Source organism: Marmota flaviventris, chromosome 5 (assembly GCF_047511675.1).
Source record: "Marmota flaviventris isolate mMarFla1 chromosome 5, mMarFla1.hap1, whole genome shotgun sequence".
Lineage (NCBI taxonomy): Eukaryota > Metazoa > Chordata > Mammalia > Rodentia > Sciuridae > Marmota > Marmota flaviventris.
The window spans coordinates 25994780-26009943 of NC_092502.1; the positions used below are offsets into that span (position 1 = coordinate 25994780).

The 15164-nt window shown below is 46.5% G+C and overlaps 1 protein-coding gene and 1 long non-coding RNA gene across 5 annotated transcripts in view; one reads left to right on the top strand and one right to left on the bottom strand.

Moving 5' to 3' along the window:
• Galnt10 (polypeptide N-acetylgalactosaminyltransferase 10) overlaps positions 1 to 4826 on the bottom strand; it is a 234995-nt gene extending 230169 nt beyond the window's left edge. For 2 of the 4 annotated variants that reach the window (XM_027938638.2, XM_027938635.2), the window contains exon 1: positions 4594 to 4826. In XM_027938638.2, coding sequence (XP_027794439.2) covers positions 4594 to 4752 — 159 coding nt within the window. In that variant the 5' untranslated portion in view covers positions 4753 to 4826. The remainder of the gene's footprint in view (positions 1 to 4593) is intronic. The other 2 variants (XM_027938636.2, XM_027938637.2) reach the window with 1 other exon arrangement.
• A 373-nt stretch (positions 4827 to 5199) lies between these two features.
• On the top strand, positions 5200 to 13849 carry LOC114095501 (uncharacterized). Its single transcript, XR_003583262.2, has 2 exons — positions 5200 to 5908; positions 13627 to 13849. It is a non-coding gene; the product is annotated as an uncharacterized lncRNA (long non-coding RNA).
• The last annotated feature ends 1315 nt before the right edge of the window (positions 13850 to 15164 follow it).

The window sequence follows — 15164 nt, forward strand, 5'->3', positions numbered from 1 at the left end:
ATAGAAAAGGTTCAGATATTGGAACGGGGAGGGAAGAAAATCTTCATGGTGAGCTCCAGCGAGAACTCAGAGCGCTGTGTTCTGGGGGCATTGTTTACATGGTTTCTGTTCTGGGAACTTGTTTACATGGTTTCTCTTCTTCTGGGCCTTGGTTTTCATACATATAAAATGAGGGGTTGCACTAATGACCTCTGAAGCCCCCTGCCTGCTCTAACACGTTTCAATTGTCCAGCAAACACATCCTGACTGCCCTCCGAGGGCAATACCTCATGCTATGTGCCAGAAGATTTCATTTCCAGGGCACAAGGCCAAGCCAGGATGTATCTCTTGTCCACAGGAGCTCAGACATGTGTGGGCTACATCCTTTCCCCACTCCAGGGGCATGAGAATAGTGGGCTCAGGAGAAGCAAGACTCTTATGCAAGTCCTTCCTTTACTTGCTCTGACACATTCATGAGCGGCAGAGGGTCAGATATATGCAAAATACAGAAGCCACTGCACACACCATCGGGAGCATTTAGCTGCTGCGGGACATGCTTCTAACTGCCAAGTTTGCCTAGAGGTGTTTTATACTGAGATGAGACCCTGACGCCATCTCTGTAAAGAGCTGACTGCAGACAAGGTACAATTAGGAAGCTGGATGGTTATCTTTTAAATGGGCCTTTGCTTTTTCTGTCTTTATTCCTTTATCTGTTATCATGTCACTGGAGCCCACAGATTAAAGACATCTTTGGATGACAACCCGTGAGAAGCCTTCAGAATATGAACAAATCCTTAAGTTGAAGCCTCATCATTTCCAAACCCATAGAACCCCAGGTTGCTAGAATTAGAAAATCCTTAACAAAGTATCTGTTCCTTACATCACAAGTGAATTTCAATGTCATTAACTCCACTTAAGTGGCAGTGTTAAACAGTCGGAGACCAAGTCTGGGTTTCCTGGGAAAAAAAAGATTGATTAGCAATGTCTGCCCTGGCCATGGAAGGAGAAGCACCATTATGATACATACACATTTGTCTTTCCCCCTTCAGAGTCTAAACTCACTTCACAAATAAGGAATCCAAGGCCCAGAGAGGTTAAACCATTTTTCTGAGGTTACACAATGGGTTTAGGACAGAAGAGGGAATCAGAAACCAGGCCTCTCTTCCCAGGCCTTCCTCAGCTCCCAGGAGAGGAAGAATGCAGGAGGTAGATTAGCTCTGGTAAATCAACAGCCCTTCCCTAGTGGCATCAAATTTCACCTGGGCAAGCAGACAGAGAAGTGATTAGCAACCTAGAGGACACCAGCCCCTCTGTGGAAAATTAAAGAAATCATTCCAAGCTACATTTCCACGGTCCTTAACTTTCTGATGGGCAAGGTTTTGCTACTAGAAAGACTGAACAAAACAGGGGAAGAAAGTATTGATTTCTGGATGTTCTAAGAATAAAGTTCAGCTCTGACACAGTAAGAAAAACTCCTGATACTTGAAAATTAAAGTTATTGGTATTCCATGATCCCACCAATTTCTATTCCACAGATGCTGTTATCCAATGAAGTCATTTCTCACCAGGGATTAGGGCTCAGAAGAGGGGAGGGACTGCATCAAATTTCCTAACACGGTTTTTTAATAACCAGTTCCCCAGCCTGGAATCCGAAACAGACTCTAGAATTAAACCAAGATGTTAGGCAGACTGGGGCCAGGAAGAAGAAGGACCCCCAAATTAAAAGAAAGATGGCATCGAGACTGGGTTTTCTTGCTTTCCAAGACACCAACTGTCTGACCAAAGGAGTGCTGAAATCCTAGAAGCATTATGTATCCCTATAAATCAGATGCCCTACACAGGATGAGCTAGTGTGGCAATTATGTAGACTTACATTCTAGCAGATGACAAATGCTCTTAATTTGAAACAATTCTACAATCCAGTGGTGAAATCAAGAAGTTAGAGGATAGTTTACTCTCAAAGAAACTTCCCTCAAACCCACAAGGAACCTATTTTTCATTTGGATAAAATCCGTCAGACTTCCCTCTAGAGCCTCTGCAGCTGTTTCGACCAGAAAGATCAACGAAGTGCTCTGGGATGGTTCTCCACAATTATAAGAGTGACAGGCTGAGCTCAGAACTGGTCAGGCCTGTCGAAAAAGCTCCGTGTGCTCAAGATGCCAGATTCCCCAGACAGCAGCCTAATGTGTTACGTGCATGTTCCAGGACACTGGGATGAGGGCAGGAACAGCACTGCTGGGAGAAGTCGGCTTCTTCCCCCAAGGCCAGCTGACATTCTAACAGGGGACTGGGGGCCAAGCCCAGAGCTCTGCATCTGCGGGAGAATGAAACAAAAAGGGCTGTGTGGAAATTTGGCAGGGTGTTCCTGAAAGGCAGCAGATGAATGCTGAATCCTGGAGCACCTAGAGAACTTATGATGGGGGAAACAGCTCCCTTCTGCTGCTTACTGGAAGCAAAGAAATGTTCTTCAAAGCAAGGACAATCAACTGGCAAACCCCTCCCACACATACCAAACCCCTTCACCACCTCATCCTCCTCCTCTTCAGGCTAGTCCAGGGAAAAAGAAATGAACAAGTAATGGATCTGCCCAAATGAGCCTATCTGCTTTTTTCAGTTAGGGACTCCGAGCAGCATCCAGCTGTTGCTCCCCTCTTCCTCCACCCAAAAGGTTGCCTTACTCCATCAACAGCCTCTTGCACAAGTGAGTAATTTACTTTGAAAGCTCAGGCCAAACTGGCAGTTAACCTTGACCTTCTCTCTACACATCTGGGTGTGTAGGAAATGAAAATCAGGACAACTCTGGCATCTTCAGCAAATGAAATATAAGGGCTTTCTCCAGGCAGAGACAGAATGTCAAGATCTATTTTACAAGTGGCTACAGCTCTTCCAAAGGAGAGTCTGCACTTGAGCAGGACACTCCCCCTTGGTCTAGACTTCTGTCCATAGGGAGCTCCCAGAAGTAAGGAATGTTACAAGGGGCTTCTATCTTGGGAAAAGGAAAAGAAGTGACCCACTGTCCTCCTCACTGATTCACTGACTGTATCACAGAATGCTGGTACTGGACCAACGATCGCATTTTACAGATGAAGAAGATAAGGCTCAGAGAGGGAGACTGATAGCAAGTTAATGGTAGAGCTGAGGCTAGAACCTTGGCCTCCTGACCCTGATGCTGGTACAGGTAGGGACAGAGGAAGGAGATTTCATGAAAGAAAAACTCATACAGATGCAGAATTTAAGAGACTGAGGTCCAAATTGGCTAACAGGGTTTGAATCAGATTTTAGGAAAAGAATTAGGCCCTTAGTTTCTAAACAGTAACATCTACCAGAAAAATCCACCAGACCCTCTGGGATGGTTTGCAACAATTACCAGAGTGACAGACTGAACTTAAGTTGATGAGCCCTGTAGCACAGAGTCCTCTGTGCTCAAGATGCCAGAATGCCCAGAAAGCAGCCTGATACTGGGAAGAGAAAGGAGAACCATCAACCTCAAAAAGTCATCCTCTTCCCTGGAGGGCAGCCAACAATCAGTCAAGACTGACCCTGATGCACAGCTTACCACTTCCCATGGGATCAGAGAAATTCCATAAGAAAATCTGAGAAGTCCCACTGTATGAAAGAGTTGAAGCATGAATATGCTTGCCAGGAGCTGGTAGGGTTGGAGTGATGTGACAGAGCTTCTCTATCAGGAAGCTGCTAGTCTCAATGTATGTACTCATGCACACAGCACACACATACAAGCACACACACACAGACACACAGGAAGGTACATGGGTGAGCTCAAAAGAAGCAGAAATTAAGATTCCAGTTTTGGCTGCAAGAAACACCACATCTAATTAGTTCAGAAGAGACATGGTCAGCATCTGGAGTTCTAACCTCAGGGCAATGGGCATCAATAGCCTCTGGGATATTTTGGAGGTCCTTCCACCACAGAATCCATCTTTTAGACTCCCAGAGGGTCAAAGGTGGAAAGTTCCTTAAGGACCAGGAACTCACTCCCATGTCCAGGGAGCATAGCATGATCTTTGCACCCCCCCAAAATGTACAGGACCTGAAAAATTAATAGGTTGAGAGGGAGACAAACAAATGAGGAGAGTCAGGAGGCCCAGGTGTCCCTGTGCAGATGGCACAATAAGAAGGGATGAATCTGAGTAGAAACACCAGGATCAGCAGGTGGTGGTGGGGGATGAGGCGAGAGAGAAGAGATTTGGACATCTTATACAAGGACCAGCATCTCCATCCTCATCTGCAGAAGGAATCATCCTGGGATACAGGGATGCAGGTAGGCTACTCTAAGAAAAAGAATGCTGGAAAAAGGTCAAGGAATAGCGGACAGCGACAGAAAGGAGGGGGCAAGTATAACAAACTGAGCCCGCACTAAGTACAAAGGGTCCTAGGCTCTAGTTCTGGTTCTGGCTCTGTCTCTGACAGGAGTGAGACCTTGGACAAATCCCTGTCCCGGGAGCCTCAAATTTCCCAATCTGAGAAATGGGAAGAGTAGAGTGTTCGGCGCTGCCTTTGGGGAGACAGACAGGAGAATGTGGAGGAAGGAACCTTAGGCTAGAAGTGAATTTAGGGAGAAGGTGCTCCCAACCCGATGGCCACGGTGGCACTCACCTGTCCTGCGGCTGGGGCCACCGCTGCCCCAGAACCCCCGGGGGTGCCGTCGGGCTGCCGCTCGCGGTACAGAGCCCAGAGCCCCACGTTGGGCAGGAGGACCAGGGCCGCCAGCACCAGCGCCACCGCCTGCAAGAGCCGCTTCTCCTTCCGCCTCATCGGGGCCGGTCAGCCCCGCCGCGACCCGCCGGCCCCGCTGCGCCGCCCCCAGCTCCGCGCGTCCGCCCGTCCGCCCGGCGGCGGCAGCAGCTCGGCAAGCAGACGCGGCCGCGGCGCCGGCCCCGCTCCAACTCCGCGGCACTTCCGCCGCTCGCCGGCCGGGGAGCCGGCCGCCGCCACAGTGCCGCCGCCGCGGGGGGATCGTCACCGCCGACGCCGTCCTCGCGCCCCGGCGAGCCGCGCCCCGCGCGCCGCCCTGTCCCTGATCCGCTGCCGGGAGTCTCGCGCCGCGGGCCTCGGCCTGCTCGCCCGCGGTCCAGTCCGCCCCGGCTCGGCGGGGTCCGGCGCCGCACCGCCTCCCCCTCTCGGGCCGCGATGGTGCGTCCCGCTCCTCGGCGCTGCCCCGCCCGCGGGAGCTTTGCTAAAGTCCCGGAGTTGGGGAGTTCGGCGCTAAGTGGTGCGGGCTGGGCGCTGGTGGGCGGGGTGCGGGTCCCCGATTTCGGGGGCGCCCGGGACCCCAGCGCCTGCCTTGACAACTGCTGTTGCGGAATGCAGCCGAGACTTTGCGAGCCCCTGGGGAGGGACGTGCAGATAGTGCTGGGGCCCCGCCGGAGTCTTGGCATCTGCAGTCTTCGGGGCTGTGGCTTCCCAGTCGCCCGGGCTCGGTCCCGAAAACTGGCAGACCTACTTTGATCCCGGAGACTCAGTGTTTTCCGCCTTGAAATGGAGCCACAGCTATGCACCATGAGCATCCATCCATGGGCGGGCCCTGGTTTTCTTCCTCTCCGGGACCCTCCTGTTCAGTGTGAAAGCCCTCTGTACACTGTGGAATGATGTGTCTGCCCACCACCTGTCTGTTGTCTCTGATAACCGGCGGGGAGGTGACCCTAGAGACTCTGCAAGACCTTATTCTCAAGCAACTTTAACCCCCGTGGAGTTGGAATGGCTTCCAGTCCCACGTGTGTTTCTGGACGCCCGGCGCACGGTGCCCTTTCCCAAAACCTCTTGTCGGTTTCTGATCCCATTCAGCCGCTCAGCAAGCCGTCGGCGAGCGCCGCCTGTATTTCAGACACTGTGCCAGACTCTGGGAGGAAATGAAAGCAGTTCCCTGACGACTGGGAGCTGGAACGTTAAACGCGTAATCGCACTAGACAAGGTAATGTGTGTATCACTGGTGAGGGCTCTGAACGGGCTGCCTGGGCGCTGTCTCAGCCCTGCAGCGGGAGACTTACTCTGACCCCTGAAGCCTGTGGCTCCTCCCTGGGGCGCTTGGTACTTGTCACTTAACTGCTTCCTCCCAGATGCTGAGAAACCGAGAACACCTGGCTTCCTTCCTCTCTGCGACTTTCACGTGCGCCCTCTTGATTCTCTGCTTCTCCTGCCCAACCTCTCCACCCCTGGACCAGCATGGTGAGGACTCTTGCTCCCAGTTTTTCCAGCACAGGCTGAGCAATGAGGGTTCAATTTTCTGACATTACAGCTCTGGGCTTGACATCTGTCGCAAAATCGTCAAGACTTGGGTCTCCTGGGCTCTGGAGTCCACACTGCTCTGGTGACCCTCTATGGCTGATCAAACCTCTCCCTCTCTCTTCCTGGTTGCTGGCTTTGTTTTTGTTCATGTGCTGTTGATCACTCAGATCCCTCCACCCAGAAAGCTCTCTCCTTCTGTTAGTGGAAATATTGTTCATCCTCCCTGTCTAGTTGAAGTGCCACAAAATTCCCTAAAACTCCTCCTCAGGGACTATGGACTTTCTTTGGATTTCTAGCAAAGTAATGATTATCTTTAAATGAATTCCTAGCCCCAGGCAATGTATTAAATGCTTGATGTGCACTCTTAACGCTCTGGGTTACTCTTACTGTTTGTGGTGGTTGCTTTTCTTATACCCATTTGCAAATGAGGCTTTGATTAAAGAATGCAGCAGCCAGAATGATCCTGTTTGGACAAAGGTTAGATTTTATCATTCCTCAGTTTAAATTCCTCCAGTGGCTTCCAGCCTGTCCCCGGGTTCCCTATGCAGAACTATAAGACCCTACAAGCCTGCATATGATTAACCCTTATCCCTCACTCTCTGCATTGTGCTTCAGTCCTAATCTTCCTTACTGTTCCTCAGAGCTCTGCAAATGCATTCCTGCCTCGCCTCAGGACCCTTGCACTTGTTACCTCTAGAATGCCCACTCTTCTATTTTCTAAATTCTAGCCTCATGTGCTTTTCAAATATATTTTTATTGTGCCAAAATACACATAATGGAAATTTTACCATTTTAACCATTTTAAGTATGCAGTTGAGCAGCATAAGTACATTCACATTGTTGCACAATCATTGCCACTGTCCATCTCCACAACTTTTCCCTCACTCCGGACTTAAATTCTGTGCCCATTAAACACTTAACTCCTCATTCCTCCCTTCCAAACCTCCAAAAACTGCCATTATCCTTTGCTCTATGAATTTGACTATTCTACTTATACTTTGTATAAGTGAAATCATATAATCCTTGTCATTGTGTGTCTGGCTTATTTCATTGATATTTTCAAGGTTAATTTTTGTTGTAGCACGTATGAGAATGTCATTCTTTTTTAAGATTGAATAATATTCCATTACATGTAGATACCACATTTTGTTTAGCCATTCATCCATTGATGGACATTTGGGTTGTTTCTGCCTTTTGGCTATTATGAATAATGTTGCAATGAATAGTCTTCTATCTTTTATACTTCAATAGATACACAGTATTTATAAAATAAGATAATGTTGCAAAATTCTTTTATGTGCGTCTAGAGCAGAGAGCACAGTGCTGTCTAGAGTGATCTTTCATAAACACAAGCTCCCTCCTGCTTGGGCTCACCTATGGCTTCCCTTCACTTTAGACTTGTCTATGAGAAACCTTACTACAGTCTGCAAGATCTAAGCGATCTGACCCAACCTCCAGCTTTTGCCTTTTCTCTTTTCCTTCTAGTTACGGTAGTCTTGCCATATTCCTCAAACACACCCAGCTGCTGATCACCTTAGGGCCTTTGCAAACTTGCTCTGCCCTTCTCTGAAAATAACTCCTTCAGACCTTTGCATGGTTCAGGAACCCAATCAGAGGTTCTGCCTCAGAGAGAACTTCCTGACCAGCGGATCTAAAATATCGCCTAGTGCCCCAGTTGTCTCCATTTTCTTGAGTTTTCTTCAGAGCACGTCTCATTTGGGGTCTCCTGCCCTATAATGTGAGCTTCAAGAAAAGCAGGAATTTGGTGCTTTTCTTGTCTTTTATGGTACTCCTATCTCTGTCAGAACAGACTTCTCTTTATTGTGAATCAGAAAACGGGTGCCCGTGCTCTTTCTGGACAGAGGAATTTGCAGAAAGGTTCACCCTCTTCCTGAGCCAACGCAGCCAAGGCACAAAGATTTCAGCTCCTGCCCCTGTTGTCTATACAATGCTGAATTGTGGACCCTCGCAGGCATGGCACACAGTAGGTGCTCAATAATTACTGGTCGAGCGAAATATAGCAATTAAGATCATGACGGGAGATAAAATATTCAGTGTGGGGCTCTCCTTCTCACCCCATCTTGTAGCTCCATAGAGGATTCTGCAGGAAATTGGATTTGAGCTTTTTCTCATGTCTTATAGAGTCACTTGCGGATCAAAGCTGCACACTAGCCCTGTCTGCCCCCAATGGGGACTTGAGCTTGAGAACCCAGCTTTAATCCTAGGACTCTTTGATCACTTTCTACAATGTGGGATGCACCAGGCAGGGATAGGGCTCCTGGGGCTTTATCCTACTCACAGAGACAATACCATTTCCTGGGAAAACTGATCTGCACTGACTGAAATTAAACAAGAAATGTTACTTTCAGACTAAGCCCTCCTACTAGGCCTGTTGTGGCATTAAATCATATAATGTGCATAAAGGGCTTACGGTAGATCCTGGTCAAATGTAAGCATGATTAGCTGTGGGTGCAATAAAAGCTCAGCACCAACAGGAGCTCTGAAAAGGGATAGACAGGATTTCAGCTGAGGGCAAAACCCTCTGCTATGGCCTGCATTTTTCTGATCTCATCTCCTATCCTTTCTTTCTTACTCCAAACCAGCCACAAACACTTCCTGCCCTTGAAGGCACCGTGCTCATTCCAGCCCAAGTCCTTTAGTTAGCTGTTATGTCTGCCAGCTGTTTTTTCCAAGATCCCCCACTCCGACCCCAATAATTGCTAGCTGTCTCTGATCCTTCAGATCCCAGTCAAATGACACCTATTCACAGAGACCTTCTTAAACACACTCTTTCATACTTTATATCTTGCTCTATTTTCTTCACAGTGCATATCCCTCTTTGCCACAGTCTCATTTATTTGCTTATTCACTTGTTACTGAGCATCTCCAAATAGAATATCAGCCACACTTGTCAGTTTCCTTGAGGGCTGTACCCTGCTATTTCCCTGCATTGTGGAATATTAGTCCCCGAAACATGGAAAGAGATTGATACATTTTTGATGAATGATGAATCTCTCCTCGCTTTCCCCATCTTCCCATCTTTACTTCCTGTTTTATAAAAATGAGCCGTATATTCTATGACTCACTCTTTGGTGTTCCATCTTGTCATCAGTAACAGGAAGGTTCAGTTGGAGGAGAAATGACAGATGCAGGCCCCCAATCTTCCTAATGAGTATATAAGAACTTTTCCTGCTGAATATCTTCACCTGGACTTTCTTAGGGACCCATGTTGCTGACCCCATTTGTCAAGAACTGTACCCTCAGGCTGGACTGGCCAAGCTCTGAGCTGAGAGGGTATAAAAGTAGACTGGATCAGAAAGTCAGGCAGGTTGGCCTTTGTGATAGTCTGCTTCTAATACCCTTTAATCTTGGCCAAATCCTTTAGCTGTTCTCAGCTGCAAAATGAGGATGCCTTTAATGAATGATTTCCAGGCTGGTGAGAGACACCAAAAGCAAAACCCCCAAAATCATGGGTGTTGGATTTCTGTATTTCCTACAAGCCCAAAGCCTTCTAGCTCCTCCTCTCTTTGGGGATCACCAAGCTCAACTGACGTGTTCTCAGAGAAGCCTGATCTCCCCAAACAGACTCCATCTTTCAGCTGTCTGACCTCCCAGTCCTGCCTTTCCTTATGGTCAGAATGTTTATGGCTGTGGAGAATTACTTGATATCCATCTCTCCCTCTGGGCTGTAAGCCCCATGAAGACAGAGACCATGGTAGCTTTCAGCATTTTTTTATTCGTTTGTAATAGATTTTACTTTTTAGAGTAATTTTAGGTTCACAGCCAAATTGAGCAGAAGGTACTGAGATTTCCCATACACTCCTGCCCCCAAACATGTACAGCCTCACCTGCTATCAACATCTCTCAACAGAATAGCCTTCTTGTTAAAATTGATGATCTTACATTGATACATCATGATCACCCTAGTATGTAGTCTACATTGGAGTTCACTTTTGGTATTGGATATTCTATGGATTTGGACCAATGTATAATGAGGTATCCACCATTACAGAATTATAAGGAGTGGGTTTCCCAACCCCCAAATCCTCTGTGCTCCCCCTTCTCTCCCCGCTCCCAACCCCTGGCAATCATGGATCTTTTACTGTCTCCATAGGTTTGCCTTTTACCAAAAAAGTGTGTAGTCTTTGCAGACTGGCTTCTTTCACTTAGCAATATGCATTTACAGTTCTTCAATATCTTTTTGAGGCTGGGTAGTTCATTTCCTTTTATGGATGAATAAAATTCTGTTGTCTAGATGGCTCGCAGCTTATCCACTCACTGACTGAAGGCCATACTGATTGCTTCCAAGTTTTGGCAATTATGAATTAAGGTGCAATAAACATCCACATGCAGGTTTGTGTGTGGACATAAGTTTTTGCCTCCTTTGGGTAAATACCAAGGAGCTCAATTATTGAGTGCGTTTAGTTTTTTGAGAAACAACCAAACTGTCTTCCAAAGTGGAAAATACAAAGTGCCATTTTGCATTTCCATCAGCAAAGAATGAGAATTCCTATTGCCCTACTCCTTGCTGGTACTTGGTGTCTGGGTTCTAGATTTTGACCATTCTAGCAAGTGCAGAGTGACATCTCATTGTTTTGATTTACACTGATGACATATGATATGGAACATCTTTTCAGATGTTTATTTCCCTGGGTTTTGGCTCCACAGTATCCCGTCAATGCCTAGCATAGTACCTAGACACAAGGAGGTGCTCAACAAACATTTGGAAAATAAATGAACCAATTAATCAATCAAACACTAAAGCATTCACCTCTCTAAAACCTATATTGAGTAATTTTAGAGTAATTTTAGGTTCACAGCCAAACTAGCAGAAGGTACTAAGATATCCCATATACTCCTGCCCCCAAACATGTACAGCCTCGCCTGCTATCAACAGCCCTCTTCCTATATTGAGGAAATTCACTAAGGCTATTGTCAGTAATCCAAATTGCTATCTCTACAACTTGGTCCTTTAACAAGGCTCAAGCTTCTAATGTACAGAAAGTGAAGAATTCTGGATCTGAAATTTCCCTACCTATGTCTGGTCAGCCTGAATCAGTCTAGACTTTGCCCCAACTACTAATTTTACTACTACTCTACTAGTACTTATTATTACTTACCAGAGATTAAACCCAAGGGTGCTTAACCACGGAGCCACATCCTAAACCCTTTTTATGTTTTAGAGACAGAGTCTCACTAAGTTGCTGGGACTGGCTTCAAACTTGGGCTCCTCCTGCCTCAGCCTCCTGAGTTGCTAGGATTACAGGCATGTGCCATCACATCCAGTGAGCCTAAATTCTTGTGTAAACTCAAAAGTCATCCAAATTCTCTGAGCATCAGGTTTTTCTTGTATGAGTCCACAAAGGTATACATGTAATATCAGGAATTAGAAATATCTAGCTAAACATAGAATATGGTCATATTAAGTAAAGCAGTTGAACCAGATGCTCTCTGAGGTCTTCTTTAAAACTCTGGGACTTGGTCTTACATCATAGGGTGGAAAAAGAGGGACCAGTTATGAAGCACCACTCTGGACCTTCTCCAGTGTCTATATTTAGTGACATTTTAGCTCCTGGATTGAGTAAGACTAAAGGGGTTGCAGGATGTCTATTTGAAATGACCTCTAGACAGGCCATTGCCTCTCTTTTCCTCTTGGAGTCTACTTTGTCATTTCCACCATGAGATGCCAATAAAACCAACCAATCCTGCCAACGGTAAAGGATCGCTGTTGAGTCAAGACAGTGAATGTGGGAGATGCCTCAAGCAGGAGAAGTTTTGAAAGAGCAAACAGAAGGCTACAAATCTCAAACAGAGTAAATATACAAAGTCACTGGGTGGATACATCTCAAACAGACCATCAATCACCAGGGTCAGATGCAAATATTAGGTGTAGAGGGAGCCATCCTCCTGGCACTGCTGTGGAAATATCAGGGCTTGGAAAATGCAAGTGGTTCCTGTTTAATTACTTATGTTTTTGTACAAAGGAAAAAAGATCAGTACAAAACACCAATAGATAGGTGGTAGGATTCAGAGCAAGGGGTTCTTCCTAGGGTACTGAGGCTCTTGAAAGAGTGACTCTCTTTTGTGAGCACCTCTATAAAATAAGGGGGTTGGGTACTCTATAACCCAGGGATCTCTATCTTGGTTGCATATTAGAATCACCTGGGGGAAATGTTAAGACTCTAGATGCTCACCCCATATCCAAAACCTATTAGTCTCAGTCATCCCAAGTGATTTCTTACAGTAGCCAAATTTAGGAGCATCATTGTTCAGAGGCTTTCAGGGTTCCAAAACCGGGCTAAGGTTTCTAAGTCGTAGATCATATGATGCTCCACTAGGTGGCACCTTCCAGCAGTTTCAAGAATGAACTCATAAAGCAGGGCTTGGTGGTCTTTGTTAGGATCCGTAATCCTGATGAGAAGACTGAACTTGTTGTTTAAAAATTCCTAGTAAGTGGTGGAGTTACAGAATATTAAGATTTGTCCTGTTGGGGAACAGGCCAGGAAAGGGGGCAGCTCCATTCCTTACTACTGGGCTCACCCATCCATGCATGCACTCTGGGCTTTCCTCCCCCATCCATCCAGCAGGAACAGCAAGCTCCCCTCAGAAGCCCTCCAGGAGCCCCATTATTGGAGTGGTGACATCTGCTCTTTATAGCTGGCTAGTGCAAAACACCCTGCTTTACCTTGAGGATCTATACTCCATGCCCTGGGAGGTTGACTCCACCCTAAACTGCTGGCTTGGCCAATCAGAGCACTCTATCCCCTTCCACTTCTGTGATTAGTCTAGGGGTGAGCACCTGATTTCCAGAAGACAAACCTGAACCAATGGGGTTCGTCCTGAGGATTTTATGAAGGAAATAGTGGCCTCTTCTAGGTCAGCTTTCTAACAGGATGTGAAGAGTCGGCTGAATGTCTTGCCTTTGCTCTCCTGAAGCTTTTGTTCTTTGCTGCTGCTGCTTCTATATTTTTATTAGTTGTTCACGGATCTTTCTTTCCTTCCTTCCTTCCTTCCTTTCTTTCTTTCTTTCTTTCTCTTTCCTTTCTTGTGCTGAGACTCGAACCCAGAGCCTCACACATGCTAGGCAAAGCGCTTTACCTGGGAGCCGCAACCCCAGCCCGTCCACCGGCTTCTTGATGCTCCTTTTTCTTGATGAGCTTAGCCCTTGACAGGACCTAGGAACAGGGAGAAGACCCAGGTCAGGGTTTCTCCCCAGCTCCCTCACTGGGACTATGCCACTGGCTGACTGTGTCTGCCACTAAGGGCCACAGTGCCTGTCACAGTCTCCCTGGGTTCTGATAACTGCCCCTCCCCTTAACCTGCAGTCCTAGGGCATTTCACTGTCCTTGGTGGTCGCCCCTCCCCTCCCAAAGTGTTCTAATAAATTCTTCTCAAATTTTCCAGCATGAGAGTGCCATTCATTTCCTGCCTGAGACCCTAACTCAACGAGGGTGAAGCCCCCAGAGAACAGCCTAACACAGAGGAAAGGGGAGCTGACAGATCACTGGGTCACTAGAGCTAACCCCTGATGTCATCTGGGCTTCTAATCCAACTCACCTCCCACATTCAAACAATTACCTAATAATGCTGATTTTATTGCCTAATAAATTTTAAATGTATCCCTTCACCTCTAGGCCTGCTCTGTAGCACATATTTCAGATGCCTGTAAGAATCCCTGATCAGAACACTACATCAAATGACTAAATTCCGTACCTTGCCGACTACCTCATCCTCATCTATGGGCTGGTCCTTGACCATGACTTGTCTGACTTGGATCAAAAGGATGAATTGGACTACTCAGACTCTCTCAGAAATTGGAAACAAATGACAGAGGAAAGAAGATAGCACTTTAATCTTCCCCCAAACCCTATGAGGCAGGTTCTATTATTATTTCCATTTTCCAAAAGAGGAAACTGAACCATGCCTAGACACTGTGTGCTAAGTTCTTTATGTACATCACCTCACTGACTCTTTTAGTTATTCATTCAACCGATATTTATTAATGCACCTATCATGTGCCAGAAACTATGGGAGATGCTAGGCATTCAGTAGTGGGAAAATGATAAATAACAGTCACAGGGCTTACCATGTGGTAGTGGAAAAGACATTGTAAAAATGAATACAGGAAGGGGCTGGGGATGTGGCTCAAGCGGTAACATGTTCGCCTGGCATGCATGGGGTGCTGGGTTCGATCCTCAGCACCACATTAAAAAAAAAAAAAAAAAAAAAAAGATGTTGTGTCCACCGAAAACTAAAAAATAAATATTAAAAAATTCTCTCTCTCTGTCTCTCTCTCTTTTAAAAAAAAATGAATACAGGAAAAACAGTTGTCTTAGGTAGGAGGAAGGAGAAAGAGCCTCTTGGCTGTTATACAAAACACTGGGTTAGAACCCAATGCTGTTGGAATCCTAGTCCAACATTCAGCCAAGTTCCACTATTGTGACTCCCCTAGGTTGTTCTCCTAGGAAGACACTGGATTTGCCAATGATTGTCTGAGCAGTGCTATTTGTACCTGAAGCAGGGCCCTGCCACTTACTGACATGCATGCAAGTACACACATGCATACACACAGAGTAAGAGCTTGGCTGTCACATCTCCTCAGCTACAGAGCTCACCCAGGGGACTGCACCTTGCTTTTATGTAGTAAAACGATTACTCTGTATCAACACAGAGAGATTGCCCCCATTTTTTTCTCCAGAGATGAAGCTGAATGAACAACAACAACAAAAATCCAATTTTTTTTTTTTTCAAAATCTGAGCAACACTGGGCCTATTTTCCTGTATGGCCATTCAAGTTGGAGCTGAGTGGTAACTGGTCAGTGGGACTGAATGGTTTATCATAGGCCTGTAGATTTTAGAAGTCTCTACTGATATAGTCCATTCTCTCATGACGAAGAGACTCCATAAATTAACAGAGGAAGCTGAATGGGGACTAAAACCCA